Below are 12,077 nucleotides of genomic sequence, written 5' to 3' on the forward strand. Positions count from 1 at the left end.
GAGTTCCACTTAAATTACTGCAACTTTCCTTCATATATAATATAAATATATATTTAGTACAGACTCAAAAGACGTATGTACAGCATGTTAGAGGTTCACTGATGGAGTAAAAGTCAAGGCATGAAGAGCAGAGACAGAAGAAACAGCCCATTTCTCCTGCTGGATGATTTGAGGTGGCGTGAAGAAGGCCTCAGGGAGGTGTTGACAGCTCTGGATGAGCTGCTCGCAGACACTCTCTTCATTATCAGTAAAGAAAATAACCAACGGAGGAATCCCGCTGCTTGTAGATTTTTCCCCCTCAGGTGATGGCAGGGGATATAAGCTTTTACCTGCTGCTTCAGCTCCTCTGGCAGAGACGAATGACTCGGTGAAAAAAGTGCCATGAGGATGAGTCAGCCCAGAGCGACTTTGTCTGTTTGTATCTGTGCAAACCAAGGTCTGATGATTCATGAGTAAAATCACGGCAGTTCCTTTTAAAGAACATTAACTGTGGACAGTAGCTGAAAAACTGGGTTTATTTTGAGATTAGACATTGACCAGGTTAAAAATACACGACTTTGACGTTACCTTTCTTTCCAGAGTACATGAGGTACAAAAGGGTCCAATTTCAAATTCAAAATGTTACATCAAAGAGGAAATTTTACAATGGTGTCAAGATTAGGCAAGTGGAAGCAATAAAAGCAATAATCCCTGCGACTGCTGACAAGCTAATGTCTTTTTTCCCTCTTTGAAATGCACTTAGAGCAGCCATTATTTTGAATATGGTGATGCAGGGACACTGGCTGCCAGCACAAATCTAAATCAGAAGCCAGGTAATATAATAGCTGTGTCAGATTACATGTGATGGCCGGCACGTACGCACAGCGACAGCCTCCTGTCTCAGGTGGCCTTTAAATCACACACAGAAGACAACAAGTGCCCCATTTTCACACTAATCTGCTGTTATCAAGTTATGTTCCCTCCATACACCGGAGAGACACACGCACATTTCAGATCTGTACGACGAACAGCACAACTCATTTATTAAAAAATGACATCAACAAACAATACGAGCAGTATAATAGTCATTTTAAATTAAACACATTCAATATTAAAAGTTAGACTATACATTCAACAGTTATTCTTAAGGTTACAAATGTCATCTGATTTAAATAATAACAGGGTAAAGCTGTTTGATGTAAAAATCATATGTAACATGGTTAAAAACAAAATGTCACTGAGGAGAAAGAAACAGCCCCGGGTTCCCCATCAAAGATAAAACAGAGCAAACATCACACTTCGTCTTCACCTGCAACCCCTGAGCTTTAAAGACAGATGCTCTATTGACGATGAAGACAAACAAACATGTAACAACACTGCCCAGAACATGTTGATACCCTTCAGACCCCCGTCAGGCTTTGATTCAGGTTGGAGATGTGGTCTATCACACAGGTCTCTCTGTGGTTAAGATGCCGTGGTTTGGGTCGCTGGTGCAGCAGGAAGAGTCGCTTGGCCGCGGCCCGGTACTTCCGGGACATGAGGTTGTAGACGACAGGGTTGATGGAGGCGCTGAGGTAGCACAGCACCATGGAGGCCATGTTGAATTTCTGGCTCAACATGGCTGTGTCGTAGTCGTCCACCTGGGCGAAAAGGTTCCTACCAATATGATATGGAAGCCAGCAGATGATGAAGGCCAGCATCACCACCACTGAGGGCAAAATAAAGTCAGGAGGAGAAAATGAATCTGATTTAATGACTAATTTGACACGTACACAACCTCTATTATTCACTTATGTCACAGCGACCTGTAATAGAACTCCTATTATCCCATGACTGGCAATTAGTGAGCTAGTTAGTGCATATATGCAGCAGAAAGATCCACCAAGATGAAAATATATGATTCATCAAAAGAACAAATGTAGTTAAGTGTTTGAAAGCTGAAGACCTTAGTGTTTGTTGAGGTAATTACAGCTAATATTATTGATAAAGACATTTAAATTAGCATCAGTATACTTGATGAGGTCATATAGTTCTGCAGGGACAATCAGTCAATTCAGTAATTAAAAGTATCTCACCAGCTTATTTATTTGTGAATTAACAATACCAATCATCCATTAAGTGAACATTTGCATCGTAGATACACAGAACGAACAGATGTCACAGTGTTGTCTTAAATTGATCATGCTTTGTGACAGGGGACCAGCAATCACCGAGCTATCACTTTAATTGAAGTTTGATTTATTGAGACCTTTGATTACAATCCAATCGAGGATTAAACAAATGAGTATTCAAATGGCAGCAAGCCTGAAAACATAAGCTCTGTGCCGCATGTGTTCAGCTAATGAACAGCATTAATATCCTAATGGATGCATCATGATTACGCACTTGCTTAATACAGATTGGCTCGGCTTTTGTCCTGTTCTGTACTGTTTTCTGCACAATAGAGAGCTGCAAATTAAATCAGTCAGTATGTGCAGTAGGAAGAAACAACTGGATTCAAACAAAACAGAATGATTAACTAACTGATGTCAACAACAACGTACATGGCAGCAGCTCTCTCCGCCTCGAACATGCAGGATAAAAGAACTCGTGCAATTTTTTGATCAAGATCAAATTTATCAGATTTATATGCTGTCATGTGTATTGTCATTTTTTTAATTGTGGTAGTCAAAGGAAGAGAAAGACCGTTAGAAAGTGGGAAGTGGACTCAGAGTAATTCTGGATAATGTGAAACATATACTATCTGTGATGATTATGATTTTAATGAGTTTACTTGCAAATCTCCAGTGTGAAACTTTGCATCACAGTGCAGCAACACTTTTATCTTTTTCCAAAAATACTCACCCAGGATCTTAACGGTTTGCCTGTGCGACCTTTCTCGGACCAAAGCACATGGACCCTGCAGGTCACCTTTGCTTTTCCACAACCTGCACCCAATGGATCCATAGAGGAAGATGAGGCAGAGCATCGGGCAGAAGAAGTAGGTGGTAGACACCCAGATCATTATGTGCAGCTGTCCAGAGCTGATGGCGTAACTGGTGTGCTTGCACTGGCCTGTGTTGTATTCCGGGTGCGTGTCATTGTCATACTCCACCCCGATCAGAAAGAGTGTGGGAGCTGCAGAAACCAAGGCGAACCCCCACAGGGCTAAGATGATGTATTGGACCCTGCGTTTGGTCACTACAACTTTGCTCCTGAGGGGGAAGCTGATGGCCAGGTAGCGCTCGATGCTCAGGGCTGTGATGTGAAGGATGGTGGCTGAGGTGCAACCCTCAAAAATGTAGTGATAGAAGCGGCAGACCGCCTCTCCAAACAGCCAGGGCACATACTTCCACAGGCGATAGAGGTCGAAGGGCAGACAGAGGAAGATTATGAGGTCAGACACCGCCATGCTGGACAGGTAAAGGTTGGTGGTGGTCTTCATGTCCTTGAAGTGCTGGATGATGAGGATGGTCATGGTGTTGCCTGTCACCCCAACGATGAAGATGAGAATGCAGATAACAGTGACGGGTATGAGGGTGGAGGTGGGGAACAGAGACCCCTCGTAGTGATGGTCATCTTGGTTGTACTGGCCCATGGCCTCTGGTCCAGTAGCATGAAGGTTCACTTGCAGTCTGGTCCAGGGCATGCCAAACCCCACTCAGTGCTGGTATAGCAGCGTGTGAAGTCTGGACTAAACAAGCCGCTGAAAAGAAAATTAAACGAGACTTTAAAGGACCAAGCTAGCGTGTTTTATCTTCACAATTAGCAGTTTACATTACCGCCACTGCTTTTAATTAATTTGAGTAAATTGTTAAATCCATTAGCAGCATCTTGAAACTCGCTTCAGATAAAGTTTACACTAATTCTTCCAATTCACAGCTGATGAAGGTAATTTCCTCACTGCAGACTGATTTTAAGTTATTTCGTGCAACAATGATTAAAAAACTCTGAGTAGTAATTATTAAACAACTCATTACACAGCAATTTCATATCAAATGGTTTGTAATGTAAAGTAAAAACTATTTGTAGTAAAAGGAATCAAATCTGAACTAACACCCTGGTGTAAAACAAATCATTACCAGTGACTTTACCTTGAAAACTGAACTCGATCCTTTGACCTTTTTATTTTTCGTAGGTGCTGTTGTGTCACAGCAGCAGCAGGAGAATCACATGAAGTGGCACAGCTGGTCCATGATGCTGAACAGAAAGAAAGAAGCACCTCCTTCACAGCACTATAAGGGAGCAGAAGGGACGTGTGCTGTGTATGTGTGGCTCAGTAATCTGCATAATCAAATGATGACGGGTCTGATGACGGTAAAATGGAGGGAATAAGATTTGAAGCAACCTTCCATGACCGCTGTTCCTCTGGGAGAATACAAATGCAGGATGATCTAGGTTGTACTAATGTGGACTAAGCATAAATACATAAGAAATAAAGATTATTAATTATAACATGTCTGAAATCCCAATGTGAAAAATAAGAATAAGCAAAAAAGAAATACTGCAAAGGAAAAAAAACTGGTGATGTAAGGCTGCAGGCGTAGCTAGGAGCCTGAACATACTGGGCTCTAAACGTGATTATATATATGATTGTGATAGCATGATTGGAAGAAAGTATAACAATATTACAACAGGTGTGATGATGAGACTTAATAGTCAGGAGCTTGTAAACATGTGATCCATGTAGGGCTTGCTAAAGCAGATGTAATTAATTAATTAAGAAAGGATTAGAAATAAAAAGCAACGATCATCTCATGCAAACATTTACACGCTGGTTAAAACCCAAAACTTTGTCTATGTAGAAGTTCCACATTAAGGTTTAGCAGAAAATGAAGTATTCAGATTTCCTTTCTATACCTACCTGTTGCAGGTATTTTATTAGTTACTGCCGGGCTACTTCTAAATACTAGTTCTGCAGTTGTGGGGTAAACGAGACGGGACAAAGCCAGGCATCACTTTTCAATTAAAGAGCACATAACATACACTTGATTAAGAATTATAAATCTTTTATTGTGCATGAATGCTTTGTAGATATCATGGCTATACAGATACACTTTACATACATATCTATGATTATACATTTTTCCCATAGCGAACATTTTAAAGTGATATGTTTTGTAGTATGTATAGTATAACAAATTTTTATTTTGGAATGTACGGTGTATGAGGTAACTGCAAACATTAAAATTACATAAAAATGGTCTCTATTTTTGTGCATATTTTACTAATTTTTGTAGCATTTTGTTAATTTCCCCAGCCAAAGGTAGTAAGCCCAGGGTGAAGAGGTGTTAAAATGGCACACGTTGCAATTGCTATCAAAAATAGGAATTTGAATTCTTTAAATGACAAAGACATTTGCAGAATGCCTCAAAGACCAAATCATGTAATTGTCCAAGAAGGTTTTGCAAGGTACCTGTATTTCATTTTTACGGTTGCAATAGCAGTTATCTGTCCAAAACCGAACAACACTAGACCCTACAGCGAGATCACCACTGTCAACTCAGCATTGGCAATCTGTTATGAATACTTAACACGCAGAGAAAAGGCAAATTTAGATTCACAGGAAGTACATGGTAGAACACATTTTGTATCTGTCATTTGTATTCCATGATGCATGAGTCCCCAGAATGTTTTATTTTCTCTGGAGCATTAACTTATATTAATTCAATATTATAAAAAAATATACTTCACACGTCTGACAAAAGAAATCAAAGTAAATCATAAGTAATACACAGAACTACTTTCCATTTCTCTCACGATTACATATGTTTACTAACATCAGAAAATGCTGCAAAAATAAAAGGAAATAAAACACATTTTAGTGTTTTCTAACACTAAAAGAAAAACATCAAAACTTAAGAAAAATTAAGAAAATTCTCCCGAGATTTTTTCTTCCATCTCCAATTAAGGCCTCTGAAACAACTGGTACATACTTTTTTCGTCCTCTGTTTTTTTTCTTCCTTTCTTGCTGAGATAGATCAGCTGTTTCAGTGACACGTTATGCATTACTACAACTTTTTAAAAACATCCAAAACACAAGAAGGGTTTGCACAATCTCCAAGTGTGTTCTATAAAATGCATCACAAGACCAAGACGCAGTCAGTCAAGGCTTTCTTTCACTAAGGTGCAAAATCAATTACTGGGGAAAATCAAAAAAACTAAATCTAAAAAAAAAAAAACAACAACAAACAAATCAAAAACAAAAAAAGACATACATGTAAGCATACATTTTTTGTGCTGAACAACAATATTTCAGAGTAAAGCAGCTGCATGATTGTAAAAACAAGCTACAATATAACTATATGATAGTAAAAATAATTAGAATTCACTGTTAGTTTGGTTTTTGTTTGTTTTCTAGCTTTATACTGAGCTTTTTTTTTTTTTTTCCTCAAACTTACAGGTCCTCGTGTCTTCACTATACAAAAATATACTAACATTTCTCCAGTCATTTTTGCATCCTTAAACATTCTGAACATCAAAAAGGTTGGAAAGTGCTAAATGAACGTTCTATAATATGAACAAGATTCTCATTTCTATTTTCCTCTCTCACCAGACCCCTTAAACTCCAGCAGGGGGTTAAGTCCCTTCATCTGACCCTGACGCCCTCCCAGCAGTGTACCTCTGTGGCACTAACTACGTACAGTATGCAAGTCTGGAAAAACACACGCACCACTGTGCAAACACTGGCCCACCAGGTCCCGGGATCAAATAGAACATAGGCTAACGACACACCTATATACTATTTTTGGAACACGCCTATCAAAAACAGTTTCATACTGGACACATAAATGGAAATATAAATTATGACAATTTCTATACACACGCACACACCGAGTAATCAACAAGTACGTCATGAGTCGAAGCCCCCCCTCAACCCTCTCCCTGTAATAACCCATACACCTATTCTTGCTGAGTTCCTTCTGGGCAGGAATTAATATGTTGGAACAGAATTCTCCAATGGACGACAAGGGTGGGGTGACAAAGGCGGGAGAGTCAGGAGGGTGTCACAGGTGCCAAATAAGATGTCACTTCCTCAAATGTCTAACTTCTCACCAGCTGTCACTCACCTCCTCTTACATGATAATTTGATTACTCTGTTGACAACAGAAAACAGTTGAGTATAAAATGAAGAATACAGAACAACAGAGAGGGGGGGTAAAGCTTTAACCCTGCAGCTGGGTGGCGCAAACTGCTCATTTAATGACAAAGTACTGGATGACAAAAGCGATGAGGATGGCGATGACAGCGAAGACCATGAGGAGGAGGAATGCGCACTGCTCATCTGTCAGGCTCCTTCTGGCTCGGTTGGACTCTGTACTGGCTTTGGACCCCGAGCCAGTCGCACTGCCACCCGTCGCCATGTCATTTCGTTGAGGGGACAGGGTCACTGTGGGGCTGTAGGGACCGCTGAGCTCCGGGGTGTCCTGGCACTGCCTGATAGCACACACCCGGAAACGGTAATCACTGTTGGGCTGAAGGTTCTGGACATGGAAGGATGTGGCAGAGCCTTTGTAGGCCTGTGAGCAGAAAGAAATAGAGGAAGTGTTAGTAAAACACCAAAATAAAAGAGGAAGAAATACTGTTAATGTTTTCAGATGCTTTAAGGAATCTTAATTGACATTGATGATGTGGTGAGATAAGCATAAGCCTGAAGTGGCCATTATTCCACATTAACATGACTGGAGACCAGTGAGAGAGATGAATGTGCTGTAAGGGGCTGGATGTCTGGAACATATCCTGGATCAATGACCTCTGCATAATAGCAATTTAAGGCCATACAGAACAGAACATACAGAACATAGAGACACTACCAGGGCCACGGTGATGAATGGAAGGTCAGTGGCAGACAACAGGTGAAGGACAGAAACCAAACGTTCACAAAACAACATCAGTACCTGTTTAAATTCGGAGTTTCCCATCATGCACTGCAAAGTGTAAATGACTGGGTCGCCCTTCATGGGTGGCAGGGCCTCCCATGTGACTTCGCAAGAGGTGTCATCCAGACGCTCCACTTTAGGGGCTGCGTGGTGTTGGAAGAGAGAACAAAGATACACTGAAGGCACTGAACCTGATATCAAACTAATATATTTTGTTAAGGCGACTGTAGCTTTGAACATTTTAATATTAAAAATCACAAACAAAACGTTCATTAAACTTTCAAAAATAATTATTAGTATGTGGTGAACTCTCTGAGTCAGAGCTTTGGGGTATTTTTTTTTTTTTTTTTTGAAAGGCTGGCTGCTACAGAAACCATTTGCTTTAATACAAGAGAACTTGCACTGCTGTGACTCAGCTGATGAATTAAGAGTGAATTCAAAACAACTACATGCAACTTCTCCCCATTAGCACAGTCCCAGAAGCTATGAGTCATGCTCTTCTTTAGGAAGGTGGCATTTTAAGAAAAAACAATGAATGGACATCGTCATACTGAAGTGGTAAAGTGCCCTGGTAATCATTAAAAAAAATACACAAGCAGGGAGGATGTTAATCATTTGTGGCATTAGAATATTAGACTTAATGCAGAAATGACAAGTCTGAATTCAAACTGTTTAAAGGTGAGAGTCCACTTCACTGTGTGAGGAGACAAACACTGTTGAGTAACAATGACAAACTGGCACATGATGGAACCAAAAGAGGTGCTGCACTGGGAATAAAACCCAGATCCTCATTATTGAATTCACTGTGTAGGATCAAAAGAGGCTTTGCAGCGGCTAGCTGAGAACAGAGCACAGTACTGAACAACCCGACTCATGATGACAGCCGACAAGTGAATCTCTGCCTGCTGGGTTTTAATCAAATGCAAGTCATCTTTGGTCAACTGGGGGCACAAGCTGAGCACACTGCCTGTCTGGATGTCAGGAGTGAGTGCTTGTAAAGACACTAAGAGCTGATCCACGGTGGGCACGGAGAGAGCAACGGGAGGAGAGACAAAGACAAAGAAAGCGAGGCAGAGAAAGCTCCCACTGCACTGTACCTTTCACAGGGGCTGGAGGAGAGCGTGGGGTGGTGAATGTGTAAACATTGGAGAAGGGCCCTTCGCCCGCCTCATTAAAGGCCTGGATGCGAAACGTATAAGAGGTAGACTCATTAAGCCTCTGGACTTTGTGTGTGTGGCATGGTCCTTTATACACGGATATAAATCTGCAATGACAGGAACATGAAAAGAGAGAGAGGTAGAGAGAAAGGATTTAATGAGCAAAAGGGTAAAGATGACAAAAAGCAAACGAGACGAGTGACTCCTCTGTCGGGAGATACACTGTGAAAATACACTTATAAGGCACTCTGTCTGTTGTATTACTTTTTATGTACCCTGCCCTACTTGATACTGCTATCTGAAGCTTTTGCTCAAACACCCGTCTCCTCTCTTATTGGTTTTTCTCTTGTCAGGTCACTTTCCCTCGCTTGAGTAATGGGCCACTGACCTGCCGCTCCTGTCCCCCATCTGTAGCTGATACTGGAGGGCGTCCGAGGTGGCAGCTTTGGCTGGGCCGTCACCCCACTTGAGCCTGAGGGTCTGGTGGCTGAAGGCGGTGCACTCCAGGCGGGGTGGTTGTGGGGGCAGGGGCTTTGTCTTCAGCTTAAAGGTGTGACTAAAGGGGCCTGCACCCAAGCTGTTTAGGGCTTGGATTCGAATCCTGAGAAAAAAAACCAGAGAGATATCAAGTTCAGAGAGCTTCGGAGACTGAGCTGACGTGAGCAGAAGCACTGCATCAACTGTCAAAATGGCACTAAGGGTATTGTTTTCCCTCATCAACTGATGTTTATGGTCAACCTCTCTTAACGTACAGTCTGTAAGTAGTCAGACAGTGACACATTTTATTATGTTTTGGCTGAACATCAGAACTTTAATTGAACCTCACTCCGTTTCATTACAAGTCTGATGTGTAGAGCCAAAAGAATAATAATATGTCACAGTCCTACAGCTTCCAGATGGCAATGTATAACTGCCACAGTGCTGTGTAGGCTTAAAATAAACAGCATATAATTAAGCCAGTGTACGATACTTCCTCAGCAGATGATATTTCAAATAAATACGTCTTTAAATATAAATCCATAGAAGAGACTGTACTGTATTTAACTCTGGCTTGGTTGAGTTTCCTGTAAAAATACTCCCTTTTAATAATGCTGAATCATAAAGAAATAAGGACAAAGAGAGCAGCCTAATGATGAGCCAATAGAATTGTGGACCCAAGATTTTAACCCTAAGGAAAATTTGAGTTTTTATTTCCAGAAGCTCTGAGTTAGTTTCTACCGTAACTTAGTTTGTGAGCCTGCTCTATGGCAGGTCATCTTAAACAAACCTTTAATTTCTCTCTGTCCCGTCTCCTCCCACAGTGTCTGAAGGAGCTATCTGATAGGCAGTTCCAATTCTTCCATCATACAGTTCATATCAAAGCGCATACTGTATCTGAGCACTTTCATTTGGTGAAGCTAATTTCATGAGAAGAAGATCAAAATCCTGGTTAGGTGTCAGTCTGTCACTTGAGTCTTCTCTTTTAATAATGTTACTGCTTTTATGATCAGTTAGAGATGCGAGGACAGAGACAGTGAACCGTATCCTTGAGAGATTGAGAGATTACACATCACAGATTGACCTTCAGATCAGAACACACAGGTGATGTACAGTCTCTATCTGTCAGGTTGTTCTGTTTCATATTTAAACTACATTACTGTCATCACGGTGGTGAAAAACACCTAAGACACTAATCTATGAACAACCCACTGCCAAACTGCAAATGTTTATGCTGATTAATGAGTGGACTACACTGAACAAAACGTTCAGCTACACTAGGCAAAAATGGAGACACTGCTCTACCATCAACATATGGGTAGTTGTAGTAGTAGCAGCAGTAGTAGTAGTAGTGGTCATAGTAGTACTATCAGGGCTGCACTGATGTCTTTTGATAGTCACCTAGTCATCAAGTAAACAGTTAACTCAGAGTGAAAATAACTGAAACAAAGAACTGAAACAAAAAAACAAGGTCAACTCCAATTTCAATTTCAAATTGAAGACAGTGCTGAGAGAGCCAGGAAACATACAAACATGTACTGATTAAGTTTGACCTTTTGTCAACCCTTCTCAGAATAACCTACAAATGTTACACACACATATATATATGTATCTTGTTTCGATGATCCCCTCTGGCATCACAGTCAGAGCAAATACACAAGTCTGCGGTGTGAAACACAGATTTGTATCACATTCTGTGAATGCTGAGATCCAACAGTCTTGAAATTGCTAGGTCTAGTTGACATTTTAAAGGTGCAAAGTCATGCACAACAAGTGTAATGTAACATTTCATAAACCCCTGATGATAAGATGGAAGCTCCAACCTGTAGCTGGTGTCAGGCTGCAGATTCTGGATGATGTATTTAGTGACTGGACCAACGACGACTGGCTGGCGCTCTCCCAGGTCAATCAGGTAGGAAGTGATCTCAGAGCCATGATCACATGGCGATTCCCAGGAAATACCCAGGCAGGTGGACGGAGAATAGAGTGGTGCGGACCGAGAACTCATATCCTCCTCTTCCTCATCTTCATCTGCCTCCACTGGAGTCTCGTACCTTTGCAACTCAGACTCCTTCATCGAGTAGATGTTGCTGACAGCTGCTGGTACAGAGCACGGTGTCTGGCACAACACTGCCTCGCTGAAGGACCCAACACCAGCCACATTCACAGCCTGCACAACAGCAAGACAAAGAGTCAGCTAATGAAGTCAACTCTCAATTGAGACGTGCAAGCACATGTGTAACATCTGTATTTGACCACAAGGTGGAGATGAAATGTAAACACAGGTGGCGTCTTAAATCCTATCATCTTCCACGTACTTTCTTTTTTAAACCAGATCTCAAATGAAGAAATAAATACAATTTATAAGGGTCAGATTTTTAATAAGCTTTGTTATAGCAAAAGACTAATATGTGGCTTCAGAATGTATTCAGACCACTTCACTTTGACCATGTGCACTGTGTCACAATGTCAGTGGTAAAAAACACACAGACACACAAGCAGTATGTGAAAACCCACAAGCCACCAGAATAAAAAGAAATTTCACTCCAGCCCCACAGACAGTGTTTTAATGACTTCCTTTTCTAGGACAGCAGCACTGGCTTCA

At 41.1% G+C, this 12,077-nt stretch overlaps 2 protein-coding genes across 2 annotated transcripts in view; both read right to left on the reverse strand.

Moving 5' to 3' along the window:
* Positions 1-775: 775 nt before the first annotated feature.
* mlnr (motilin receptor) lies at positions 776-4,177 on the reverse strand. The gene is made up of 3 exons (XM_026377458.1): positions 4,053-4,177; positions 2,824-3,664; positions 776-1,687 (listed from the first exon to the last, which is right to left on the reverse strand). The coding sequence occupies exons 2-3, from the start codon at positions 3,605-3,607 to the stop codon at positions 1,380-1,382; spliced, it is 1,092 nt and encodes a 363-aa protein (XP_026233243.1). The 5' UTR covers positions 3,608-3,664; positions 4,053-4,177; the 3' UTR covers positions 776-1,379.
* A 773-nt stretch (positions 4,178-4,950) lies between these two features.
* The window catches only part of fndc3a (fibronectin type III domain containing 3A), a 40,614-nt gene continuing 33,487 nt past the window's right edge, over positions 4,951-12,077 (reverse strand). Inside the window, exons 22-26 of the mRNA XM_026369206.1 lie at positions 11,296-11,642; positions 9,384-9,596; positions 8,936-9,102; positions 7,857-7,981; positions 4,951-7,478 (exon numbers count right to left, since the gene is read on the reverse strand). Coding sequence (XP_026224991.1) covers positions 7,155-7,478; positions 7,857-7,981; positions 8,936-9,102; positions 9,384-9,596; positions 11,296-11,642 — 1,176 coding nt within the window. The 3' untranslated portion in view covers positions 4,951-7,154. The remainder of the gene's footprint in view (positions 7,479-7,856; positions 7,982-8,935; positions 9,103-9,383; positions 9,597-11,295; positions 11,643-12,077) is intronic.

Source organism: Anabas testudineus, chromosome 13 (assembly GCF_900324465.2).
Source record: "Anabas testudineus chromosome 13, fAnaTes1.2, whole genome shotgun sequence".
Lineage (NCBI taxonomy): Eukaryota > Metazoa > Chordata > Actinopteri > Anabantiformes > Anabantidae > Anabas > Anabas testudineus.